This window comes from Callithrix jacchus, chromosome 20 (assembly GCF_049354715.1).
Source record: "Callithrix jacchus isolate 240 chromosome 20, calJac240_pri, whole genome shotgun sequence".
In the NCBI taxonomy this organism is placed as follows: Eukaryota; Metazoa; Chordata; class Mammalia; order Primates; family Cebidae; genus Callithrix; species Callithrix jacchus.
Window position 1 is genome coordinate 37,445,115 of NC_133521.1, and position 27,265 is coordinate 37,472,379.

General features: G+C 42.1%; 1 protein-coding gene across 16 annotated transcripts in view; it reads right to left on the bottom strand.

The window, feature by feature from the left end:
* LOC128930282 (uncharacterized) overlaps positions 1-27,265 on the bottom strand; it is a 968,777-nt gene that overhangs the window by 291,373 nt on the left and 650,139 nt on the right. For 2 of the 16 annotated variants that reach the window (XM_078357820.1, XM_078357818.1), the window contains exon 1: positions 1,281-25,769. The exons of the other annotated variants lie outside the window; for them this stretch is intronic. In XM_078357820.1, the coding sequence (XP_078213946.1) occupies positions 1,281-1,316 (36 nt within the window). In that variant the 5' untranslated portion in view covers positions 1,317-25,769. Of the gene's footprint in view, positions 1-1,280; positions 25,770-27,265 lie in introns of those variants that run through there. 16 annotated transcript variants of the gene reach the window in all.

Consider the following 27,265-nt stretch of genomic DNA (forward strand, 5'->3'; position numbering starts at 1 on the left):
GATAGGCCTGGCACGGTGGCTCACGCCTGTAATCCCAGCACCTGGGGAGGGTGAGACAGTTGGGTCACCTGAAGTCAGGAGTTAAAGATCAGCCTGACCAACATGGTGAAACCCCATCTCTACTAAAAATACAAAACTTAGCCAGGTGTAATGGCGCACACCTGTAACACCAGCTAACCGGGAGGCTGAGACAGGAGAATCACCTGAACCTGGGAGGCAGAGGTTACAGTGAGCTGAGATCATACCACTGCACTCCAGCCTGGGTGACCGAGCAAGACTTTGTCTCCAAATAAAATGAGATAAAATAGAAGATACATATATAAGAAAATTTAACACTGGGTGAGCTCTTCAAATGAACACAAAAAATATTTACTGAATTTATATTAGAAGTTGGAAAACACTGAGTGGCTGAATGTCATGGAAGAAATACTGTGTACAAACTATGTACAAACTACTGTATGCTAACGTCTGAGGCCTGTCCTCATGGATGGCATAGTTTAGGGAAAGAATGACACATAACAAGTAGTTTTAACACGAGTTCACATCTCTACCAGCAATTATGAGCTGGTGGAGCTCTGGAAGGCTTCCTGCAAAAGGAAGAATATTCTGTAGAGGTTAATAGTGAGGACAAAGGTGGAAGAGATGTCACATCCAGATAAGAAAGCTGTTCTTTGTAGGGTGGTCCCCAAGCATGAGCAGCTCTGTGAGACTGTGGGAGACTAAATGAGCAGCTCAGGGGAGGTCTTTGCTCTAGAAGGGCAGATCTGAGAGGGGGCTCCAAGTTCTCCTCTTTCCACTCACCACTCCCTGCTGAGGTTGGGAAGAGATCTCCTACCTGTTTCAGGTTTAGGCCAGTAACTCTCAAGTGTCTATCAGACTCCCCGGGGGTCAGGGGAGGGGGTGTTGTTAAAATGCAGATTGCTAGGCCCTCCCGGTAAAGTCGGATTCATTGTATCTGGGCTAAGGCCTGGGGTTTTATGTTTAGCAAGTTCTCAGGAGATGCTGCCAGCCCAGGGAACCCCACTTTGAGAACCACTGGCCTCACTAATCCCCAGACAGAGACATCGAGTCCTAGCTGAGAGTGTCAGAGCAAGGAAAAGATTGTAAAACACAGCCTACTGCTCACCAAATCCCTGGCACGGGCCTCGCACACTCTGAAAGTGTGTCCAAACCACACGGTCCCACTCACGCCTGCCACAATCAGTTATCCTACAGCAAGGCGGGGGTTGGGGGGGTCCCCACCCACCCAACACTGCAGTTTCACAGCCCCAAGAACTCACCTGGAGAAAGAGCGTTCCAGGCCTTGTAATGTACATCTAGATACCTAGGTCTTGGCACCTGTTGAAAGGAATCGTGCCTGTGTTAATTATTCCACCCTAGTGAGGGACTCCAGGAGGAATCGTGGTAGCTAATTATGAAGCCTCCTCGCCCGCAACCAGATTCCAGATTGGGAAGCCCTGGGTTCTAACTGTGCCATTAACTCTGATTAGGCATGTGTGGCCCTTTATTCTTGTTGCTGCTGACATCCTAATCTGAGTTTCTTCATCTTTGAAGTGGGGATGAGGTCTCTTTATTGTTGCAGGAATAGATGCACAGTTGCTGCTTATTAAATGCTAATTAGTACATGATAAGTGCAATTAGAGGGTCAGAGCTGACTGCTAAAACCGGCCCAGTGGTGGAAGCTGGCCATTCTGAGCAAAACCAGTTTCCCCAGCTCAAGAGAGAATAATTGGGCAGTAAAACAAGTCTTGAAGAGCTTGTTTGTTACCGAGGCCAAGTTCCAGCTGTTTAGAGTTTACACCTTTCTTCATTTTATATTTGCTTTATATCTTATTTTTTCCTCCTCCCCAAAGACATGGACTGGAACAACTTGAGATGTAGCTTGCAAGGTACACCCTGAGTCCACTTGAAGAGCAGGACAAAGAGTAGGACACAAATGGGCTGCCTGCTTAGCTGGTGGCTGCCTTTGCTGTAGCAATAAAAACCCTAAGGTCTGGTGGTATACCTTGCTTCAACCACTCCAGGATCTCAGTTCTGAGGTCTGTAAGGTTTTCTTGCCTTTCCCTTATGCGCGTGAAAAGCCTTCGGCAGCCAGGTGTGGTGGCTCACACCTGTAATCCCAGCCATGGTGGGAGAATCACTTGAGGCCAGGAGTTCAGGACCAGCCTGGGCAACACAGAGAGACCTTGTCTCTATAAATAAATTAAAAGAATTGTCCTGGTGTGGTGACAAGCCCCTGTAGTCCCAGCTGCTGGGGAAGCTGAGGTGGGAGGATCACTTGAGCCTTAGAGTTCAAGGCTGCAGTGAGCTAGGATGTTACCACTGCACTCTGGCCTGGGCAACAGGGCTTGGCTCTAAACGCAGGGCTTCTGCCACTCCAGGCTCAAGGGCTGCATTCCCGGCAGACAAAGGAGAAGGAATAGATAGGCTGAACCTGCTCCACTTCTTCCAGGAAAGTATGTGTCTAACAGCGTATGCCCTGTCCCAACAGGGTTTCCTTAAACTTCACTGACAATCCCATACCATGGCTACCCCAGCTGCAAGGGATTCTGGGAGAGTGAGCATTTCCCAGGACAGTAAGCACCCTGCTGTTCTGGACAAAATCACAGTCTGAGCAGAGAAAGGAGAAGATGAGTTTGAACTAAGCAGCTCCCCATATTCATCTAACGGCTGAGCTCACAGGCAGTCAGCATTAGTGTGGAAAGCTCTGCAGCCCACAGGTTGCTCAGCTTGGGCACTCTAACCTTCCAGCTTCCTGGTTTGAATCATTATAGAAAGAATCCACTCATCCCCCTTCTGGGGGCATCTGTGAAGGTTAAGTGATGTCACTTATAAAAGGCCTCCATACAGTGTTCAGCACACAGTGTATGTTCTGTAAAGAGTAGCAATTGGGGTTAGTGCTGGGAGTGACAACCTTCCCCCGATTCCACCAGCCCTACTGGGCCCCTAATGCTTTGCTCTGCCATTCCCACAGCCCCACTGGAAGGCCAGGAAGAGTGCCTGAAGACTGTTGTTATTTGAGCACATGCCTTCCTGCAAGCTGGACTTTGCTCATCCCTGTGGATAGTGTATCCGGAAAGCGCAGACATTGTAACCACATCGTGGTTTGACCTTTAAGCTCTGAGAGCACAAACCTTCTAGTGTCTTGTTTTTCACGGTCAGAGTCCATGCCACTGTCTCCCCACTCATATGAGTGGGCCGAGGGCAAATCTGCTCTCCCAGAACTAGGAAGGACAGAGACTAATAACTCCCAATTGATATGTAACTTACCCTAATATTGACCCTGGCCCCGATGACTTCCAATTGATATGTAACTCGCCCTAATATTGACCCTGGCCTTGTGGTTAGTGATTCTTATTGCAGGGTAAATGATTGGACTGTTTTGACTGTTACCCCATTTGACATTTTCACAGCCCCCACCACTGTTTTGAACAACAAAATAAGACATCTTAATTAATTGAATGACACAAGGAGGAGCCATGCTGTTGCTCTTTGGTGGATAAGGCAGCAAAATTTGCAGTATTTCTTCTGAATCAACTAGAAGGTGTGACTGCCTTCATTAAATATGATAAAAATAGAATATCCCTCTTTTTCCCATCAAAGGTGTATCTACACTAGACCATCCAAGTAAATAATAATAATGTTATGTTTAATATAAACTGAACAGTTAAGAAATGCCTCGTGTGCTAAGTATGTTAGATTTGAAATAATCATTTATTCCTAAACAGTTATGGAACTCCAGATATCTGCCAAACTCTGTATTAGGCACTGCATAAGTGGTTAAAACAACACGGTTCCTGTCCTGTGTGGAGATGCAGGTGATGATTAGGTCTATTGACATTAGGGTTGTGAAGGGAGAATATTAATTACTGTTAGTAGTAATAACATTTATGTTGTCAAGCCTTAGCTGAGGGACTCCTCCACACCAGGTGCTTAGAATACATTATATTTTAAACCATCATCACCACTATGACCTCTTCATGTATTAATAGATACTCTTTATAATCCCATTTTTAAAATGTGGCACCTAAAGTTTAGATGAGTTGAGTAACCGAAGGTCACACAGCTGGTGAGAATCTGGTGGAATTGCAATCCCCTTCTGGCTGTCTACAGAGTTCACACTTTTCATGCTAGAGGTGGGCTGCTAAGGGCCATATACTAGCTCTGCCTTTTACCAGCTTTGCAACCTTGGGCAAGTTCCTTAAGCTCTCTGGACTTAGTTTCCTAATCTATAAAATGGGTTTTATAATATTACTTACTACAGAGTAGCAATAGAGAATGCATGGGTTATCATATGCAAAATGCTGAAGACAATTAACATTTGGGAATCCTGTGACCTTATATGTACCCAGCAAACCCAGCACCCTCCAGTTCCACCATGAGAATACAGGGAATGGCCCTCTAGCCACGCTGGGGAAGTCAGCTTCATTGAGCTTTAAAGGTAAATAAGAATTATCTGGGTAGGAAAAGGAGGACAGCCTCACAGGCAGAGTTTTCATAAAGGCACAAAGTCTCAAAGGCATGAAGAGTGGAGAGGGACCCATTAACAGTTTAGAACAACTGACTGACAATTGTGTAGAAGAAAAGGATACAGCAGATACCACTGAGCTCTGCAAAGAAATTTCAGCTTCTAAAGGCGGTGGGGGAATGTTAAAGAATATGAAATAGGAGAATGACTCATCCCCCACCCCTCAAAGGAGAAATGATTCTAAATCCAACTCTGGGACATTTTTGGTTCTTAATAAATGAGAGTCTCACTCTGTTGCCCAGGCTGGAGTGCAGTGGTACAATCCTAGCTCAATGCAGCCTGAAAACTCCTGGGCTTATGTGATCCTCCCTCCTCCGACTCCCAAGTAGCAGAGACTACAGGTGTGAACCACCACACCCTGATAAGTTAAAAAAAATTTTTTTGTAGACACAAGATCTTGGTATTTTGTCCAGACTTGTCTTAAACTCCCATGCTCAAGTGATCTTCCCTCCTCAGCCACCCAAAGTGCTGGGATTACAGGTGTGAGCCCCTACCCCAGCCTACTCTGGGAATTAAGTCCTGTTGTAGCCCATGCTGAAGAGATGGAAAATTCCTTCTTGTTGACAAAGGAAACACCTTTTCTTCCTCTTTCTCTTCTCCTTTTCCCTGGGCTGGCCTTAGGAGGCACACTCAGTCCACTGCCTGCTACATTCCAGCCCTACCGGCTTCCTTCCACAGGGTTTCCAAGTCCCAAGCAAAGGCCAAGTTGGGGCTGCAGGGAAGGTAATAAGCCTTCTAGTTACCTTCTAATCTGTGGATGAGTACTGTAGACTTCATGGGTATAGTTCATGCTTAGTGTATCCTGGTCTTGGAATGATCCTTGGTTTTTAAACACCCTGAACTCTGAGTTTGTTTGAGTGGGGCCAGGTCAAAATGCACAGCCTCTACTGACAAAACTGGGAGCTACAGGTTTAACAATCTCCCCAGTTCCACAGAACCTGCACCCACCAGGACCCAGATCCTCAGGGAAAGGGTTTGCACTGGAAGGGCTCTGTCAGCTCCCTGGCCCAACAGGACCTTGCAGCTGCTTCTGTTCTCGGAAAGTGCCCCAGAGGTGGAGAGTGGAAAATGGAACTCTTGGTGGGCTCTGGCCCGCCCACCCGCTTGCCCGAGGGAAGAGGGTTGGCCTCCACATTTTCCCAGATCCATGTGGGCTGCTACAAAGGAGCTTTTGAGGATAAACAAATACAGAATTGAGAAAATAAGGAAGGAGCTGGCATCTGAAGAATGCGAATATTTAGAAAATGCTGGGGAAGGAAGACAGAGCAGGCTGTTCTGTTGTAGGTTAGAGGCTTGATGGCCTGAGACGGGGGAACTGCCAACAAGAAAAAAAAAAAGGAAGGAAAATAACATCTTAATGGAGATAAGGTTTCTTCGGGGTGGATTGTTTTTCACAGGCAAATAGGAATGATGTGAAAGCAAAGGAAATCTGGGGAACAGCACAGAGACCCCACCTCCATCACTGCACATGTTGGTCAATGTGACAGGAAGATCCCACCAGCCACTGTCACAGCATTACAGAGTGCTTATTTTTTAAAATGTTTAATGTTTCATTAAGTATTATTGTTTATTGGTCAAGAGATTCCAGAGAGTTGAAACCACCTGTCTGTCAAGAGGATCAGAGTGGAAGCCCAGAGAATAATGGCAAACCTGTTCAAAACATGATAGGGAAAACCAAGGGCAAAATCAAGGAAAGGACTGGCTACCACGTTCTTTCACCTATTGCAGAGAACAGCAAACGGCCAGGAGCTAATTGTCAAAACACTCAATCTGAAGTTAGCAAAGATTTGATCCTTCATTGAGATGTCCTCACTCCTTTTTGTGCTTCTCGCTTCAAACATCTTGGTTCATTCATTCATCCATCCTTTCATTCAAGGCATTGGTTGTACATTTAATAAACACCAGTGTTCTCTATCTTAGCCAGGTTCTCTTCCATGAACTTTACATGTACTGTTTTATTTATTTGTTACAGCAGTATTCTTTTTTAAATTTTATTTTATTTAAGTTCCAGGGTACATGTGCAGGATGTGCAGGTTTGTTACCTAGGCAAACGTGTGCCATAGTGATTTGCTGTACCTATTAACCCATCACCTAGGTATTAAGCCCAGCACACATGAGCTATTTTTTACGATGTTCTCTGCACCCTCCCCCAATAGGCCACAGTGTGTGCTGTTTCCCTCCCTGTGTCCATGTGTTCTCATTGCTTAGTTCCCACTTATTTTTTTGTGGGTTTTTTTTTTTTGGTGTTTTTTGTTTGTTTGTTTGTTGAGATGGAGTTTCACTCTTGTTGCCCAGGCAGGAGTGCAGTGGTGCCATCTTGGCTTATGCAACCTCTGCCTCCCAGGTCCAAGCAATTGTCCTGCCTCAGCCTCCTGAGTAACTGGGATTACAGGCACCCACCACCACCATGCCCCACTTATAAGTGAGAACATGCAGTGTTTGGTTTTCTGTTCCTGTGTTAGTTTTCTGAGGATAATGGCTTCCAGCTTCATCCATGTCACTGCAAAGGGCATGATCTCATTCCTTTTATGGCTGCATAGTATTTCATGGTGTACATGTGCAACATTTTCTTTATCCAATCTATCATTGATGGGCATTTGGGTTGATCCCATGTCTTTGCTATTGTGAATAGTTACAGCAATATTCTTTACAGGTGCTATTAATGTCACCATTTCACAGATGGAAAAATTGAGGTATAGAAAGTATATTAGTTTCCTATTCCTGCTATAGCAAATTATCACATACTTTGTGGTTTCAAACAACACAAATTTATTAACGTTCAATTCTCGTGGCCAGAAGTCCAACATGGATCTGCCCGGGCTAGCAGTGAGGTATCAGTAGGGCTGCGTTCCTTCTGGAGGCTCCAGAGAAGAAACATTTTCTTGATTTTTTTGGGCTTCTGTATGTCACCTGCATTTCTGAACTCATGACCCTTACCTCCATCTTCCAAGCTAGCATCAGTGGGTCAATTTTCTCACATGACAGCATGACAAGACAGATTTCTTTTCTGCCTCTTATTTCCAATTTTAAATATGCTTGTGATTATAATGGCCTCACCTAGGTAACCCAGGATAATCTTTCTATGTTAAGGTCAGCAGAGCAGCAACTTTAATTCAATCTACCACCTGAATTCCCTCTTGCCAAGTATGGTAACATAATCATAGGTCCTGGGGATTAGAATTTGGACATCTTTCGGGGATCATTCTTCTACCTACCACAGACAGCTTCAGTGGCTCACTCAAAGCCACAGGGCCAGTGAGTGACAGGCCTTGGATTCACGGTTGGTGTTCTAATCAGTCTCTGAGTTTTAACTCCTCTGGCCGCTTATGTGCCAGGACTCAGCTGGGGGCTGTGGACATGTCAGAAAAATATACTCTCCATCTCTGACCTGGTGGTTTCATATTCTGCTGGTGTTTCTGGAGCAGAGGCTCAGGAACTCTGGACAAGAAAAGTTTGAGGCAGGAAAGATGGAAACCAACGTTGAGCTGGAGAGTATCAAGAAGAAGTACTATTTGGATGGGCAAACCGAGTGAACATTTTGAGAAGCATACAAGGTGGGGATGGGTGGTTATGGAAGTGGGCACTGCATATCGAACAATAATTAAATAATTAAAGACAACTCAGGCTCATTGGGGACTCTTCCTGGGGTCAATCCCTTTGCTCCAATTCTGATTGTTGCCCTCTGTAAAGTCTGAGTACTGGCATTGTTAATGTACTGTGTACATGCCCAGGTAGACACACTTGTGTTTGCTTTCCCCTAAGGGTATATGGCATTGAAGACAGACACACATTCACAAATCCCTGGGCTACATCCAGGCCTGACCGGCTGTGAAGCACAACACCTTGGTCGTCACTAGCTGGCACATTTCTGAGGTTCTTCTGGAGGCCCAAAGAAAAACTCGCATGAAGTTGACCCCCAAGGACAGACTCACCTCTTTTCTGATGCCGACTCCTGACCCGGTACCCTTATCCACACTTTTGGAATTAGAGAACCTAAATTGGAGCCCAGTAACTGCCAGGTGTTGACTGATGTATATCAAACTTCCTGGGCCTCAGTTTCCACATATAAAAAATGGGATAGTCGTCACATCTTACCTACAGCTGCTGTAAGATTAGTTAAGATGAACATGAATGTACTTTGTGACTGGAAGGCATATATGAAAAAGTCTTGTTATTAAAGCAATAGGCAATGATATAATAGGGGCTTCCTCAGGTACCTGTGATAGGCACAGCTAAACTACAGATATGGGACTCTAAAGACAAGAGGAACTGAATTTTAACAAATCACTCAGAAATCACCAATTTAAGTGAAATTGGTCTCCTTGGGATATAAAACAAATATTTGAGCATATCAAAATGTTCTATTTAATTTTCCTTTTGAACCTATGATATTGTCCTCAGTAAAGGCAAATCTCCCTATTTGAAAGTACATTTGTTTTTGCTTTGTTTTGTTTTTAGAGCCAAAAGATGTCTACTGCCAAGTCTCGTTATAAGGAGGAGATAATCATTTAGAGTCATATATCAGATTTTCCCTGAATGCTCAATAACTGGCAAAGATAACAATCCCAAGGAATCATTTTCAAATAATTTGTAACTAGACAGCCTTGTTGGAATCAGGGCTTCTAAGGGGTAGATGCATACCTAGAAATATTTGATGAGGCCACATTGTTGGATGACTTTTTATCTTCATTACTCACAGCAGAATTTTTGCTCTAAAGGCCACACCCTCTACCCCAACCCAAGAAACATAGCTTCACTTTCTATTCTGAGCCTAGGAGACAACAGAGCTTTAAGTATTTAAGGGTGTGGAATTTCACCTCCTTGTGTCTAATTCTGGTACAACACTTGCTAGCTGGATGATCTTGGGACATCACTAAACTTCATTTCATTCTTCTCAACCAGGGGTTATTGTCCCCCTGCAGCAGGACACTTGACAATGTCTGCAGACATTATTGGGTGGTCTGCAGACATTGGCTATTGACAGCTAGCAGGGGCAGGGAAGAAATGCTGCTAAGCATCCTACAATGCTCAGGGCAATACCACAGCAGAGTCCTCCAGCCCCAAATAGCAATAGCGTGGAAGTTGAAAAACCTTGTACTAGATAGAAAATAGTAGTACTGACCTCCCAGGGCTGCTGTGAAGAGTGAGTGAGGTGATGCATGGAGAGTGTTTACCACATTGCCTGGTACGTATGGGGATGCAATAACATTAACTCATATTAACATAAGCAACATATAAACCATAATGTTCAATGGGCTTGTATATCCACCATCCTCCCCCGGTCTTCACACCATCACTTCGACTCTGAAAATCATTATTGTTATAGCCACATCTGGTAGGCATTTTCACAGAGTCCTTTGGAGATAGAGAAGAGGGCATCTTTGCAGATTAGGGGATGAATCGATTCTCAGTGTCCTTGAAAACTCTCATGTCCTGTCCCACAAATTCTCTTTCCTGGGATGAAGGCCAAACACTATTATGAATATTACTACCTCAATTAAAACAATTGTTACCATGTGTCTGGCACTTTATATACATTATTTTAATTTAATATTTCCTATAATCCAACAACCGGGTATTACTATCACCCATATGGCCAAGGCTCAGAAAATATTAACAAGTGACTTGGCCAAAATTAGATGGCTACAAACAGGCAGTAGCCAGGCTTCATCATCCGTCTACTTGACTCATAAGGCACATTCTACGAACTCCACTGAATCTGGGAAGAGACAGAGTAATGAAATTGCTGCCGTTTGGCCAAAAAACCAGCCCCCTGAGCTGTATGTCTATTCCTTTTCTAGAGAATGTCTGTGTGTTTCTCTCCAGCTCTCTAACGTTAAGGAGAGCTCTTAGCAGCCTAATTAAACATACTTGTTTCAGACGTGAGAAATGGTCTTAAAGAGTTAAAACCTTGGAGCACTTGTAATCTGTCTTTCAAATGGTATTATAAATTCATTTTCTAGAACACTGATAGAATTTTCTTTCCCCCATCCCAAGCAACAGCGTCTATGTTTTCACAATCCATATTTCAAGCCTGAACTTGGAAGAAGTGTTGAAATGATAAACATGTTACTTGTGATTTGTGGCTATTTAATAATGACGATATTGAGCAAGGAAATTAGACCCATGTCAAATGTGGTTTTGAAGGAGATACCTGCAAAAGGAAGAGACTTGTGAAGGGATTTTTCTTCCTGGGAAATGTGTGTTGCTTCTGTACCTCTCTTCCCGAAGTTTCTTAAAATCACATTGACCTCTTTGCTTCCTTTCTGACTCATGTTTCAAATGTGTGTTTATCTATTAGTTTTAAGATTTCTCTAGCTAAATGGGACATAATTGATTATTCCTTGAGTTTAAGCTTTTGTTAGTGATGGTGTTAACTTTTCATTGCAGTTATGAAGAAGGTACTGGCAGGGGCTAGAGGGGGGACATTTTTCACACTTGTATCCTAAACATGCTCTCTGATTTTTTCATCTTCTAAAAGGTAATATAAATGAGATGTCTTAGTGTCGTAAAAGGAATAGATGAATAAGTGGCTCAAATGTGTTCTTGTGTTCACAAAATGAGTTCATGTCCCAGGAAAATCTCCATACCAACAGCTAGACATTCCAGATTTGTCCTTTAGTGGTTTATTTTTGTCTTTTCCCCTGATTATAAAGGCTTGCTACCTTAAGTGTGGTTGACAAACCAACAATATCCACATTACCTGAGAGCGTCTCAGAAATGAAAAATCTATGCTCTACTCCAGGACTGCTGGATCACGATCTGCACCATTATTGAAAACCCCAGGTAATCTACACACACCTTAAAACTGGAGACGCACTGAGTATAAAGTTACTTGCACTGAGTATAAAGTTACTTGGTCAAGGACACACTCTTAGTTACAGTGTCAGCCTCAGTCTTCCTATTGAATGAAGGTATGGGATCAAAGTTCTCTTCCAGTCCTAAAGTTACTGACTTAATGGCCACTGAACATCTTGTCCTTGCCACGTTCCGTGCAAGGCATTAGGGGCATCCTTCAAGCATGGTTTCTGTCCTCAAGAGATTTTCCATGCACAGGAGACAGGCTAGAAAGGGGCATCCTTCAAAAAAGACGTTCTGCAGCATAAGAAATGTTTTATATTCACACTGTGCAATATGGGAGCCACTAGCCACACCTGATTACAGAGCACTTGAAATGTGACTAGGGCAACAGAGGAGTTGCATTTTAATTTTATTTCACTTTAAATAGCGTGTGGCTGGGTGCAGTGGCTCATGCCTGTAATCTCAGCACTTTGGGAGGCTAAGATGACTGGATTGCTTGAGGCCAGGACCAGCCTGGCCAACACGGTGAAACCCTGTCTCTACTAAAATACAAAAAAAAAATCAGCCAGGCACAGTGGAGCATGCCTGCAATGCCAGCTACTTGGAAGGCTGAGGCATAAGAGTTGCTTGAACCTGGGAGGCAGAGAGATCATGCCACTGCATTCCAGCCTGGGTGACAGAGAGATACTCCATCAAAAAAAAAAAAAAAAAAAAAAGACGCTTGTGTGGCTAGTGGTCATCCTGTTGAATAGTACAGCTATAAAAGATATCAATGTGGTAATGAGAGTGCAGACAAAACCTGTGGGCACATTAAGGAGAGAATAGTTTACCCATCATGTGAGGGAGGGGAAGATCACTCAGAGGCACTAGCCTAGGCCAGCCCTGGATTGGTTCCTGAAATGGGGACTACACAGGGAATATTCAAGTTCCCTCCCTTTGGTGGGTTTCAAGTTCCTCCCACTCCCTTTCTCTGTTTCATCTCTCACTTCATCCCTCTCTCCATTCAGAGCTGAAGTTCTTCTTGCTTCCCCATGTTCAAGTTTCCTAAAATGTCCTTTTTTCTTCTTCTGCCTAACAAATTCCTTTGCATCTTTTAAGACTAAATCTATAAGCCTATCTTCTGATTCCTCATCAATGTCACTTCCTTTGTGCTCCCTTTTCCTGGAGTGCCCCTTATGGGTAGAAGGCAGTGGGGCCAAGAAGGTGATCAGGAGAGCGGGGCCTGGCATTCTGTAGATCTCAGTGTGAATCCCAGCACAGCTTTGTAACCTCAGGCCACTGTTCTAATCTCTCTAAGCTTTAGCTTCCACATCTGTTCTAAAAGGTGACTGTGATTTAAGTGATTGTCTACATGTGACTCTCTTAGCTCAGTGCCAAGTAAGCCATGAATTCTCAAAAAATACTTGTTATTTATACTATACTTACATCAGTGTATCCTCAATACTGTTATATTACTGATGCCTAATTACTAAACGATGCAATATAAGTGCTCCGAACAATCTCTTCATGACTTCTCTCTCCCCAGCAAAATGTCTGGATCAGAGTAGGTGTTTAATAAATATTTACTGAATGCATGAGTAAAGCAATGGGTGGATCAGTATGTAGATGGATGAATGGTTACATGGATAAATTGATAAGTTAGCCCATGGAAATGTCTAGTGAAAATAATGACTTCTTCCAGAACCAGTAGCATTTGAAAATGATCATTGTACAGGAAGGTGGTCACATGCCTATCTAAAGCCCTGCTACTCTAAATGTTCTATCTTCACCTAATGCCTGGTTAAAAAAAAAAAAAGTAAGGCTTATAAAATTAATACTTCCTTCTCATAGAAGATGAGGAAATATTAGGGGAAAAATGATAGAAAATTTGAATGAGTACAGGATTTTATCAACCACACAAAACTACCAACTTTTAACAAATTGAAATATTTCTTTCTAGAAATATTTTATATATACACACACACACACACACACACACACACACATACAAATTCATGGTTATACTTGTATTTGACATTTAGCTACACAGTTTCCAAATTTAAAAAAAGTGGACACAAAATTGAGTTGGCAAATTTTGGAGAAAATGGGGCAGTATACACTGCAAAGAGGAGTAAAAACTGGTATAATCCTATGGAAAATGACTTGGTAGCCTCTGCTAATGCAGATTATGTACATATCCAATAATCCAGCAACTCTGCTTCTAGGTGTGTACCCAAAAGAAGTGTGCACACCTGAACATCAAAAGCCTAGAGAAGAAAAATTAGCAGCACTACACATTATGGACAATACTGGAAACTTCAAATGTTCATCAACAGCAGAATGGATAATTAGCTGTAATATATTCACACAGTAGATTGGCAATGTGGAAACTGAAACTCCGCACAATAGCCTGGATGACTCTTTAAAACAAAGTGTTCACTGAAAGAAGCCGGGGACAAGAGACTACCCTAGATGTGACTCCATTTATAAAGTTCAAAAATATACACCTGATCTAAGGTGTTAGAAGCTGCATCCCTGAGTGGAGTAATGACAGAAGCGGCTTCCCTGGGTAGAGTAGTGACCAGAATGAGGCCTGGGAGGGCTTCTGGAGAGCTGAGAAATTTTTTAAAAATTTATTTTTATCTAGGTACTGCTTCTATGAGTGCATGATTTGTACACTCTTCTGTGTGTTTTTTACTTTCATAAACCCTACTTTAAGAAATCAGCCCTAACTTTTTTTGTAAACCTTTTATAAACTCATGCCAACCGCTGCAAAGCATTCCGTCTTGTGGATGTGCCACCACTGACCTAACTACTTTCCCATTGTTAGACAGACACCTTTTTCTCCTGTGATTTTTTTCACCCTTTTCAATAATACTGTGATGACTAACTTTGTATGTGATTGGGAATGTGGATCTAGGGTTATTTCCTCAGGATCGATCCCAATAAGGGAAATTAAAGGGTTTTAAGGCTCTTGATACTATTCCAAATTACATATAAAGGACTACTTTGGTTGTTATTCTTGCTGTTGGTTTGTTCATTTGTTTGCATGAAATATGTTCATGCCATCAGGGTTCTGAGCAATTTTGACTTTTTAAGAATATTGGATGTCCGTGAGCATTGGATCATACCTCCGCCAGCTGTGGGTTCTATTCACACACACAAAATATTTTTTTTTTTTTGAAGAAAAACGTTCTAAGTGAGAATTCATGGCTCTCACTTAGAATTCTGTTTCCTCAGGGATGGCTTTTCCAGCATCGGGCAAGAAGGAGCCTATTCTTCGAGACCCAATTTTCCAACTCGAGGAAAAGCCAAGCAGAGCCTGCTAAGTGCAGAGGGTGCTGAAAAGCATAGATTCCCATGCAGAACACAGGCAATTTCATGCGCAAAATGGATATTTTGCTCCATTTGCTGAGCTGAAATCAAGGTGCACGCTGGAGGCCTGACAGCTCTTTAGCTGTAACAGCACAAACGTGCTGCTACAAGACTTGAAAACTGTTTTGAAAGATTTGCTTAGTTTTTCAAAAAGAATTGTCAGTTCCCGGCTAGCGTGAGGCCGGCTGCTGAGGTGGGAAAGAAACCAAAAAGATAAATAAGCCTACGAATCCAAATATATTCTTAATGTTAATGCCAGGCTGATTCTGGGAGCTCAAAGCCGTACTTATATTGATGCCGAAATGCCCAAGGAGTCACAAGCAATCTGACAAGTTGAGGCTTAACACCAGAAATAGAAGGAATTGATCTAAGACATTCACTCTCAAATCCCGTTCACCCTAAGTAGAGCTTCAGAATCTAATAATTGGTGCTGGAGGACTGAGACAAATGCTCTAATCACTCTTCTTTCAAGTGGGGGAAATGGAGCAAGGATCTTTGACATGCTCGAAGCAAATGGTTTTCACGTCTGGTTTCATCGAGGAGACAGATTCTTTTCTGAGCACCTTTTGACGTTGCACACAGTGACAAAGAGGATACTTCTTTTCTGCAAATTTCACTCTGACCAGAGTGACCTCACTTAATATGTGTGGTTAATGCCTGACCCACATACCTAACCATTGCCATAGACCCCTTGCCATGACACTCGCGGCAAAAGAAGTCAGCAAATTATGCTTATTCTGCTTCTTATTATTTTACCATAGATCAGTTTTTACTGTGAATAAAACTGTAAACCAAGTCAAAAGAGCTGGTTCTGAAGACAACAGTAATGATCTGACCATCTCCTTGGGGGTGTAGTGAGATCAAAAGCAGGGGTTTTAGGATGGCGTGTTTGGGAGGGACTCGAGAAAGGAGTAGGGGGACACAGAAGGGTAGTGCAGGGGTCCTTTGCAGGAGGTAAGATTTAGGGTCTGGTGAAATGCCCTACCCCTTCCCTTATGCATGCAGAAACTGGACTTTGACCTAAATCTCTCCATTATTTTTCTTATAAGTCAAATTAGAAGCTGATGTTTTATTCAGTTTAAATCAAAACTGATTGAGAATATGCATGTAAGCACAACAGACATGCTTTTTGCTGCTGTAATAACTATAGATTGCAGGAAACAAGCTGTAGGTCTATCAATAGGGGAATGAAAAAAGCAAGCAAGAGAACCTTCACTTAGGATAGGATAAGGATAGCAGTAGGATCGCTGTGGCTTTAATGGGGTAGATGCAAGCACCCTAACATGAGAGAACAACGTTCATGATGCGCTGTGGACCGGAAAAACAAGTGCAGGGCAATTACATGTAATAGGTACCCTTGAAAGCCCCTCCTGCAGGAACCGTCTGCTTGTATTTACATATTTCGGTATTGGCTTCATATTTTCTTTTAAATCAAGTAAATAAGGGAATTGAAATGAAAAAAAAGAAAACAGAAGCAATTTCCTGGATCGTTGTTAAATGTTGTTGTTTTCTCTTTTGGGTGTTTGTTTTCTAAAAGGAAAACATCTGTTTTGGTAAGAAACTGTAAATGGACACCTAAGCTGTGACCTTAAATTTGGGTCCCAATTCCTCTTTTGAAGGAGAGTTTCATTGTTTTTTTCCATGCTACTACCAGCATAATGGACCTCAATTTTAGTTCCTACTGATGTGGTGTCTTTCCCTACATTCTTGACTTGCTCCTTAGCTTTGCCTGGGAGGCAGGTGTCATGAAGCCCAGAGGCGTTGCCTGAGATCATCTTGCTGGAAGCAGTAGAACCAATCCTCCAGTTAATACCATCTGGCTCTAAATCCCAAGACTAGCCATCGCCCAAAGCTATTCCCATCCATTTATACATTGAAGATGGAGGTCACAGAACCTTACTCTTTGATTTGTTAGGAAATTGGTAGCCATTCATTTCTGTCCTAAGAGGGCAAGTTCAAAAATCATGTCCTCCAGTTTCAAGCCACTTCCCAGTTGCTGGACTTTGAAAAAGTTGTTTAATATCTCTGCACTACAGTTTTCTCAACTGTACAAGAGGGATAATGCTCATGGTTACCCCATAAAGTTGCTGTGGAACAAAATGCACTAATGCCTAAAAGCAGTGGAGGAGGCTACATAGCACAAGCCTAATAAATGCTAGTGATAATTGTTCACATTAAACTCATTTTATAACCTTTGGCATACCAGGAGCCTCAGTTTCTTCATCTACAAAATGGGAAGAGTAATGCCAATTTCTCAGGGTTATTTTCGTTTTGTTTTGTTTTGTTTTGGAGATGGAGTCTTGCTCTGTCACCAGGCTGGAGTGCAGTGGTGTGATCTCAGCTCACAACCTCCACCTCCCGGCTTCAAGTGATTCTCCTGCCTCAGCCTCCTGAGTAGCTTGGATTACAGGCACGTGCCACCACATCCAGCTAATTTTTGTATTTGTAGTAGAGACAGGGTTTTGCCATGTTGGCCAAGATGGTCTCGATCTCCTGATTTTGTGATCCACCCATTTCAGCCTCCCAAAATGCTGGGATTACAGGCATGAGCTACTGTACCCAGCCAGGGTTTTTATGATGATTACCTGAGTTTATGAATGTAAAGTGCCTGGCATCAGGCAGCAGCTTAAATTAATAAAGTGCCAACTCCGTTTTCACATCTGACCTTCAATGTACTGGGTGAGCCTCATCATTGGGGTAGTAATGATATTTCTGTGAACTGATTGTTGGCCTTTATGAGCGGAGGATGCTTGTCTCAGCTGCGGGTGACCTGGGGAATTATTTATGAGCCAGACAAACTGAGCAGCAAAGGAAAAGGCCCAATATTCCTATAGCAAAATATTCCTGTTTCCTGAAACATAAAGGGTGAAATGGAATTGGGAATTCAGAGAGCATTCTGGAAGCCCCTGGGAAGCTGTGAGGGGAGATGAATGGGAGAAGCAACTCAACAGTTTGCAGCCTGAAGAAAAGAAATTCAAGGTATAGCTACACAGAAAGTCTACATATGTTTATCGTAGGGAATGGTGAATATGGTTCTTCACCTGCAGGATCACTGGGAGCAGTTTTGATAAGTAAGATACACACTAAGGAAAACAAAAAGCCCCTTAATCATCACTGCGTAAAAATAAGAGCTTTTGGCTCAGTGTGCTCAAAGTCTTAGAGAAGGAAATAATATAATGCATGTCAATGGGCACAAAAATTCACCCAATTCTTAAGTGAAAATGCAATCTGGGGCAACTGCTTCCCAATTAAACCATATCTATCTGCAGTGATACTTGGACCTTTCTAGAATTCTCAATTTCATTGTTCTCTTACTCATGCTGAACTGTTATTTGCTCTTGCTGTAAAGACGAAACAGTGTTAACAGGTAAGAGCACAGAACTAGAATTGCACTTATTGGATCTGAATCCTGGTTTTATCATATCCTAGCTCTGTGACCCTGGGCAGGTTACCTAACCTCTCTGTGCTTCTGTTTTTGCATCTGTAAAATGGAGCTGATAATCGTACTTCCCTCATGCGGTTGTTGTGAGAATCAACTAGAATAATGCCTGACATTGGCTCAGCACAGTACTTGATACATTGCAAATGCTCAATATGTGTGAATTCTTATTTTTAGTATGATGATTTTATCATGATCATAAGACTCTCACTCTCCTCTGGTGAGTAGATGGAGAGGTGTATTTCACACAGGGTCAGTTCTGCAGTGAATTTGACCATTTCTGCTGTCCGGCTGCAGCTCCTAGTGATATGTCATTACTCTTTAGTTTTCTCACCTGTAACATGGAGATAATAATACCTTGCAAGAGTCTTGCGAGGATTAAATGAAGTCATGTCTATGGAATGCCTGGCCCGGAGTAGGCACTCAGCAAATGATGGTGTCATTATTCCTTCTTTGGAAAATACTCAGCATTGCACTCCTAAGCGAGAGCATCCAATCAAGGGGTGTTTTCATCTTAGTTTGTGTTCATTTACTTCCACAATTAGTGAATCCCGAACAATCACCTCGATACTGTAATATACATATATATAGCAGGTGATCAAGGTTAGTTACAAAACAAACATTTTGGTGCTTAATTTGTAAAGCACGTCTGCACATTGTCACAGTTTTTGTTACTCTAATATCATTTTTACCTCATTTCTACCTCCTTTTACTTATAAGCTCAAATTTGTCTTTGGTATAGCTACTGGGGAGTAAGAAAAGAAACTGAAAAACACCACACACACACACACTCACACACACACACACACACACACACACAGGCAAAACTTTAGTATACCTGTAAGAAAAGAAACCCACAAACACCACACACACATGCACACACACACGCACACACACACACACAAACACACACAGGCAAACCTTTAGTATACCTGTAAGAAAAGAAACCCACAAACACCACACCCACACACGCACATGCACACACACACACACACACACAGGCAAACCTTTAATATACCTGTTTTTCATAGCAGAAACCTGTTACCTTAACTGTGCTTTGTATATCATTTCAGGTGCTCAATAAATGTTCCTTATGAATAAAGTAACCCATTATATTTACTTTTACTATGTCCACCCTCTGTCTCCCCATTTTTCTGGCCCCCACTGAGCCATGTTATTGAGAACTGATGTATTTCCTGCTGGTACATGGGGCAGAGGATCTGGGGTAGAGGATAAGTATGTTGTATCTTTGCCAAAGGCATGGGGGTGACATCCAAAATCAGAGGACATAGTCATGGCACTGCTATGTGACCTTGGGCAAGTCACTGTCCCTCTGCGGACTTGTTTGTGACTCTAAAAAATGCAGGGCTAGATGAAATAACCTCTTTGTAACTTCTTTTTCATTTTGCTGTTAATAACTTAACATGATGGGAAATCAGAGGCTGTCTTTATTTTTGCAGGGGTGGGGGCAGGGTGGTCTGCTAGACAGACCTGTGTGTAAAAACTTCTTTGGCAATTACCAGCTGTACCAATGGTAATAAGTTTCCTAATTTCTCTGAGTCTCAGTTACCATCATCTGTAGAACAAGAATAATCAGACCATCTTCAAAGGATTGTCACAAGAATGAAATGAGATATTGGACATCAGGAACATAGCAGAGGGTCTGGTACAAAGAAAGCATTCGATACACAGCGACCATCATTATGTGTGTCTCTGCTTCGTCCTTGGCCAGAACCCTCTGTATTGAAGGTAACAGTCATAGTTCTTTCCTTCAATCCTCTCCTGAGCTACTTAAGAGCAACCTCTAGGAGGGACAATGCTGATGAAGCCAATAATATGAATTCGGAATTTTTGGGGATGTGCAATTAGGTCACTTACAGCACACTGGCCCTTCTCCACACGCGGCAGAGATACGGCATTTGATACCAGCATGAAGATCTGTTCCTTCCTCTCTCAAAGCTAGCTTTATTGATCCCCTCCTTCTAATGGGGGCAGGGGAAGAAGGAGAAATGAGGAAATGCTAGCAAAGACAGAGGTTAGGTCCACTTCATTTTACCTTCACCCACAGAAGCAGTAGCTGCAGGAGATTGGGAAAGAGTCCAGGATTCACTTGAGCCCTGGCTGGCTGTCCCACTCTTTTCCAATCAATTCCCAGAAGGTAGCCATTTTTAATTCTGCATTTATCTTACTTGACCAGGGTCATGTCTGTTTCCAGGGCAAAGATTAGAGAAGTGGCAGATAAGTGGCCGATATCTCTGGTAATAAATGAATATGAGCTTCAAGCCCGGTGTAATTAAAAATGTATAAACTCACCAGTTTATCCCCCCTTACAAGTTTATAATCTTCCTTTGAAATGCTTCTTGAACCACCACCATTCAGCTTGCTTTTTAGCCATCTTTGCTGATTAAAAAAAGGGAAGGAAATTGAAGACTCAACAGAAGACACTCCCATCTGTGCAAAATCAAGCCCATATCATCAAGGGAGGCACATAAACCTTCATCTTGGCATCTGCCAGGTCACCGGGAGGCAAAGGATGTCATCGGTCAACTTCATATTTAACTTTGCATTATTAAGCTGTGAGCCAGGGTCCTTCCAACTCAAACAAATATCCCAAGTCTCAGCCAGAAAGAGGGCACAACCCACAAAACAAACCCAGGCCAACTTCAAATTGCTGATTCATTAGTGTGTGAGCCAGGGTGCCATCAGCAACACAGAACCAGCATTTGCTCAGTTCCAGAGGAAGTTTATTTCAGCTTGGGAGCTTCAGTTCATCCTCCTTACAAACGCCACCATGATGTGCTATTTGAGGTTTGAATGTTGCCACACAAGGGGACACTCCATGCGTACCTGCCTCTTCCACAGACTGAAGAACTGTCAGAATTCAACAGAGGGAATCATTTTTGGTAGATGGGGTAAAAGTAAGGAAAGGAAAGAAAACCCAGCCCCAGGCACTGTCTTAGCTACTCCAAGTGCGTTGTTTTACTCAGTCGTGACAGCAGTGCTGTGAACAAGACTGTTTTCCCATTTTACAGATGTGGAAACAGAGGCTTCTACAAGTGACTTGCCCCAACTCTTGCTCAGAAGGGGAGGAAGTCTGCTCCTGCCTCTGCTCAGCCTCCAAGCCCCGTTCTCTTATATCAGTCACCCAGGTGGGAGTGGGCTGCGGATGCTGTGGGCTTTGTTTCCAAGTAGTCTGTGAACAAGTCTCCATGCAAGCATGAACGCTGAAGGGAAATCCTTCTCTCTGAATAGTTTCTGAAGGAGATGACCACGTTGGACATTCAGTCCAAAAGAAAATTCTGTGCCTTCCCTTTCCCAGAAGTCGTATTAGGAAGAGTGATGAAAAAAGTAGCTCCTTCCTGGTGGTAAAAAATGAGCGGCACCGAAGTGGTTACCAACCATTTTGTTCAACCAGACTATTTACAAGTAGTAACAGGGTATCTGTTTCCTGTCATCTCCATCATATATCTTAAGGCAGAGAGATTGGAAGCCCATTACAGTCTGATATCTAATCAATACACACCGTATTCCTACAGCAGGAAGTAAAAGAATAGGCCCTTGGGAACCAGAGTTCAAATTACTCTACTGTCGATTCCAGATAGCAGCTAATGATAGGCTAAGCTTGGGGTAGGGGGTGGAATGGGGACGGTGGGCTGAAGGGGAAAAAGCAACCATAGTTTAATGGGATAGTTAATTCAAAGATCAAATATGCATTCACTTTTGCCTCATTGGAAAGCTACGTGTTGTTTCTCAGCAGGAAACCCTCCTGACTTCAAATGCTTTTCTCTTCGCGTGCCAAAATATGTTTTAGACATACACATGTGTCACGCATTATGTTTGGGTATTAAATCATGTATCTGGATATCCTTCCATATAATACATAAAGAAGCCTAAATGAACTTCAACATGTATTTGATTATTCAATGAGTATTTACTGAATGCCCATGTACCTATGTGACCACCTTCATGTGGTCATTGGCATAGTGACCAGTGACATAGCTGCTAGTGACCACATCAAGCTTTGAGTGAATCCTGACCTCATGAAACTTACCTGTTAGTGAGGAAGATGTTACTGTTTGAGCCATGTGTAACTGAGGTAGGAGGACCAAACAGGCAGGAGAGACGTTGCCTTTTTTAAAAAAAATTTTTTTGAGACGGGGTTTCACTCTTGTTACCCAGGCTGGAGTGTAATGGTGCAATCTCAGCTCACCGCAACCTCCACCTCCTGGGTTCAGGCAATTCTCCTGCCTCAGCCTCCTGAGTAGCTGGGATTACAGGCATGCGCCACCATGCCCAACTAATTTCTTGTATTTTTAGCAGAGACGGGGTTTCACCATGTTGACCAGGATGGTCTTGATCTCTTGACCTCATGATCCACCCGCCTTGGCCTCCCAAAGTGCTGGGAGACGTTGCCTTTTAGAGAAAACGGAAGTACTGAAATCACCACATTCTGAGTTTATTTCCTGCCTTTCCCTTCTACTAGCTTTGGGACCCTTAGAAAGTTACACGGCCTCTCTGAGTTTCAAATCCTCCACCTGTAAAATGGGAACAGTAATACTCGCCTTGGGTTATTGTAAGGATAAGATAAAGTGGAAAACAAAAAAGGGGAATCTTTTTATGTGGCCTCCAGTCATTCCTCAAAAAATGCCTGTTGCCTTCTGTTCTCATGCAGCTACTGAGCATCCCCAGTGAGCATCTGTGCAGCCTTTTATTTTATTTTTATATTTTTGAGACGGAGCCTCACTCTATCACCCAGTCTGGAATGCTGTGGCACAATCTCTGCTCACTGCAACTCCCACCTCCCAGGTTCAGGGGATTCTCTTGCCTCAGCCTCCCAAGTAGCTGGGACTAAAGTTATGTGCCACCATGCCTGACTAATTTTTGTATTTTTAGTAGAGATGGGGTTTCACCATGTTGGACAGGCTGGTCCCGACCTCAAGTCATCTGCCCACCTTGGCCTCCCAAAGTGCTGGAATGACAGGCATGAGCCACTGCCTGGTGCCCGGCCTGTGCCAGCCTTCATCAAGTCCTGATAGGAATTCAGTTGTGAAGTCCCTGTGGCTCACTCACAAGTCCAGCTTCTATGCAGGATTTGTGAGGCTGAGGCTGGGGCTCCCCAATCCGCATTCCAGGTTCATAGCTGGCTCCATGTTAGGCTCTGCTGATAGGTGGGGCTAGAGGCAGACTGCAGGGCAATGGAAGGAGAAGGGATTTGCCGCCTTCTCTTGGCTTCTGGTCCTCCCAGCCTCACTTCACCTTAGCAATGATGGCAATGATACTTCCTCCTTGAAGCAGCTATTGGCTCCAGGCTCCAGCCTGGGACCTCTAGGGACCAGCGTACTTGTAACTCTGTGAGGTGTGAACACCAACAGGCAAGACCCTTTTCTCAGACCTCTGAGTCTCAGCTTCAAGAGGACCCTGCCACGATCCACAAGTCGGGAGGCAACTCCGAGGTGTGAGCCTTTGCCCTACCAGGCCTCTCCACTGAGCTTCTGAATTCCAATATACCTAACATCACCCTAGAGCTGGAAGCTGCATCCTGGAGCTATTACTGAGGTGTGCTCTCAGTGTCGTCTTTTTTTGCCTTTTAAATCTTCCAGGAATTGTGAAATCAAGTTCTTTTATTGAATTGCTTAGCTAAAACGGCTGATATGTATTTGTATTTTCCTAACTGGATCCTTGCTGAAACAAAGGGTGAGGGCTGAAGGTTGTCACAACTCATCCAAGGAACTTCATCCTTTCTCTTATTCAGTCCTATAGCAGCTCACTTCTCCCCAGGGGACTCAACAACAACCGCAATCTCTCTCTCTCTCACTCTCTCTCTCACACACACACACACACACACACACACACGCACACCAGCAACATGCCTGTTTCATGCCTCAGTGTTCTATCCAGAGGCCCTCAAACTCTATAAAGTCCAGACCAGAAATCTCATCATCCAGGTCCCTTTGCAGCTCTTTCCACAAACCCAAACTCCTGTTTGCTGCCATGGACAAGATACACTTTCTATACTGGAACTGCAGGTATGGAGTCAAGAAACTTTCCGTGTAAAGTAAACCTTAAAGAAATCCAGCTAATTCTAAATAGCTTAAGACTTTCAGTCTTACCTCTGTTGGCCAAGAATGCCTGATTACATCAATAAATGGAAGAAAAAACTACTACACACAGCAGAGCCTGGTACCTAGCATCTCTTAAAAGCTGAAACGTCATGTGGCCCTATTAAAACCTCAAGGTAATAGGTGTGGTATTTCTTCAGTTTTAGTTTTAGTTTTGTTTTAATTTAGCAGAGGTAGGATTTGAGCCAAGGGCTTGTCATCTCCTATCAATGGTCAGCATCCACCATCATGATATTCAGGACCCCTCGCTGATCACCTGACCTTCCCAGGCCATTTGCAAAATCCTCAGCTGCCTCTCTGCTTTCCTGTGTTTTGTATTTTTCCTAGAATGTCTCATTCTCCTCCTGTGCTTATCCACACTCCCTTGTTCATTAGGAACCAAAGGGCTACTTTAAACTGGGATCTTCTGTGCTTTTTGACTTTTACGTCAATCACACACTGTCTTGTTTTAATCTGAAACCTGTCCAGGTGTAACTACATGTGCACTTTCTCTCTTGGAACTCAGTTTCATTAAGGAAAGGTCTATGCCTGCCATTCTTTTCTTTTGTTCTTAAAGAGCTGAGCACAACAATTCTATATGCTGAGTGTTTCTTTGATCTAGTTGATATAAAAATATTACTTTAGAAGTTAGAGAAAATAAAATTTGAAAATAAAGCATCCCCAGATGATAAAACCTTTGATTTATTCCGAGAGCTCCAAATCTTACTGTTTCTTTGTTTGGGGTACTAGGAACCTCACAGAGGAGTTTTGTCATCAATCTCCAAAGCTTCCCTTAGTCTAGGTTTTCTGCTAAAATTACACTGCTTCCCTTCCATGCCCCTCCCACTGTTCTCCTCTCAACCCATATATTTCCCAACCATTTCACTTCCTGTATCTTGAATTTTACCTCCATTTTAATCATTTTATTATTTTATTATATCTGTAGTTTTTTAATAAATTTTTTATAAATGCATTTTTCAAATATATTTCAGAAGCAAAGTGTTAAAATATATTTTCTATAAATGTATCTTCCAAATACACTTCAGAGATAAAGTATGGGAGAAACTGCGAAGCCTAGGATTGGTTACATGAAAAGATGATCTGTATATTCATTAATTCATGTAAACATAGTTCTATTATAGATAAGAGCTTTCTACTCGGAATTACTTCCTCCATGTAAATTATTCAAGAGCCTTAATGATTTTAAGTAAAGTTTGTTTTTCCTACATAAAAACAATTTTTACATTTCCATTATAAAATCTTAGAAAAATACCATAAAAGAAAGAAAGAAACATACGCTGCATAGTTTTAGCACCTAAAGACAACCACAAGTAGGACCTGCAGTAACTTTTTATACTAAGCTTTCGTATAGCTGACACAATAACAATTAAGGGCGCGTGCACATATACCCTGCCTTCACTACTAATAGATAGTCCATATTTTTGGAAGATGTACACAATTTATGGTTTAAAATATTCGTTGTCAGAAAAACACTGAAATAGATAATAACTGCAGATTTTCATTTCTGACTTATGTGAAATAACAGGGACCAGATGTAGCCTCACAAATTAAATGGTTAGAAAAAGTATTTAAAATTTATTTAATTATATAAAAACTCATATATAAAGTTTTCTAATCACTTTCTAATAAATTCTTTACTATCTATACATTTCTATAATTTTTTCATATATATTGTCAATAGTTTTTAGACCGTTATTAACCATAGGCCCTATAGGGCTATGATTCCTGAAAAAAGGTAAGAATAATGTGAATTCCATAATTTTAACAGAGTCCTGCCTGGGTTCAGTTACCAGGACTGAGTACAGAGATGGAGAACCTAAGCAGACCCAGCTCAGGCTTGCTGAGTTGCAGAAAGACAGAGGCCAGAGTTCAGGAAAGCCAAGGCAGTTAGAATTTGTGGGACAGAGTAGGATGGCAAGGGGAGGTAGTTGGATAAAGAGCTCAAGAAATCTGCATAAGGTGCCCTTGAATCTTTGGCTGAGTATTAATTTGTACGTGAGTGAGAGGATTCAACCCAGGAGAGAAGTAGGCAGAAAAATTCCTGGAGCTCACGCAGAACTGAAAGTTTGTTTTTCTACCAGCCAGTGGGAAAAGATCTTATTAAACCACAAGGCATTAAGTAGAATCCTCAGAAAGATATTGCCTTAGTAGTGGGGTGAATTTAGCCCCAGACTAAATAGTAATCTGCATAATAGAGTTTAAAAGTAAGCTTTAAAAGTATCAAACTAATTATAATAACTGAGAGCCACAACTATGTATTACAATTAACAATGTATTACAATATTCTATACCTAATGCAACATTTCCACACTTACAAAGAAACAGGAAATATGACCCATAACCAGGAGGAAATCAATCAACTGAGGCAGACTTAGAAATAACAGTTATTATAAAACAATTACTATTAAAGGTTCCACATGTTCAAGAGGTAAGGAAAATATGAGTAAGATAAATAGAGAAATTGAACAGTACATTAAAAAAAAGATCTTCCAGAAATGAAAATTACAATATCTGAAATGAAAAAATATATATATTAAATAAGATTAACAGAATAGACACTAAAGAAGAAAAACTTAATGAACTTACAGATAGAGCAATAGAAAGTAAACAAGTAAGAAAACACATGGAAAAAATGAACAGTGGATAAGTAACCTGTAATAAAATATAAAGTAATCTAGTATACAAATAACTGAAGTCCAGGAAATAGATGAAGAAAATAGAAAAAAAAATAAAACAATATTTGAAAATTCTACAAATTTGATGAAAACCATAAGCCCACACATACAATAAGTTTAATAAACCTCAAGCAAAATAAGCCCAAAGAAAGCCACCCTAAGGTACATCAGTATCAAATGGCTGAAATCTAGAAATAGAAATAGAACCTTAAAAGTATCCAAAGGAACATGACACATTATATACAGAAGAAAGATAAAAATTATATTACTCTCTGTCAGAAATTATGAAAGATAAAATAAAAGGAGATAAAATTTTGGATTTACACAAATTAATGGAGAGTATAGGAAA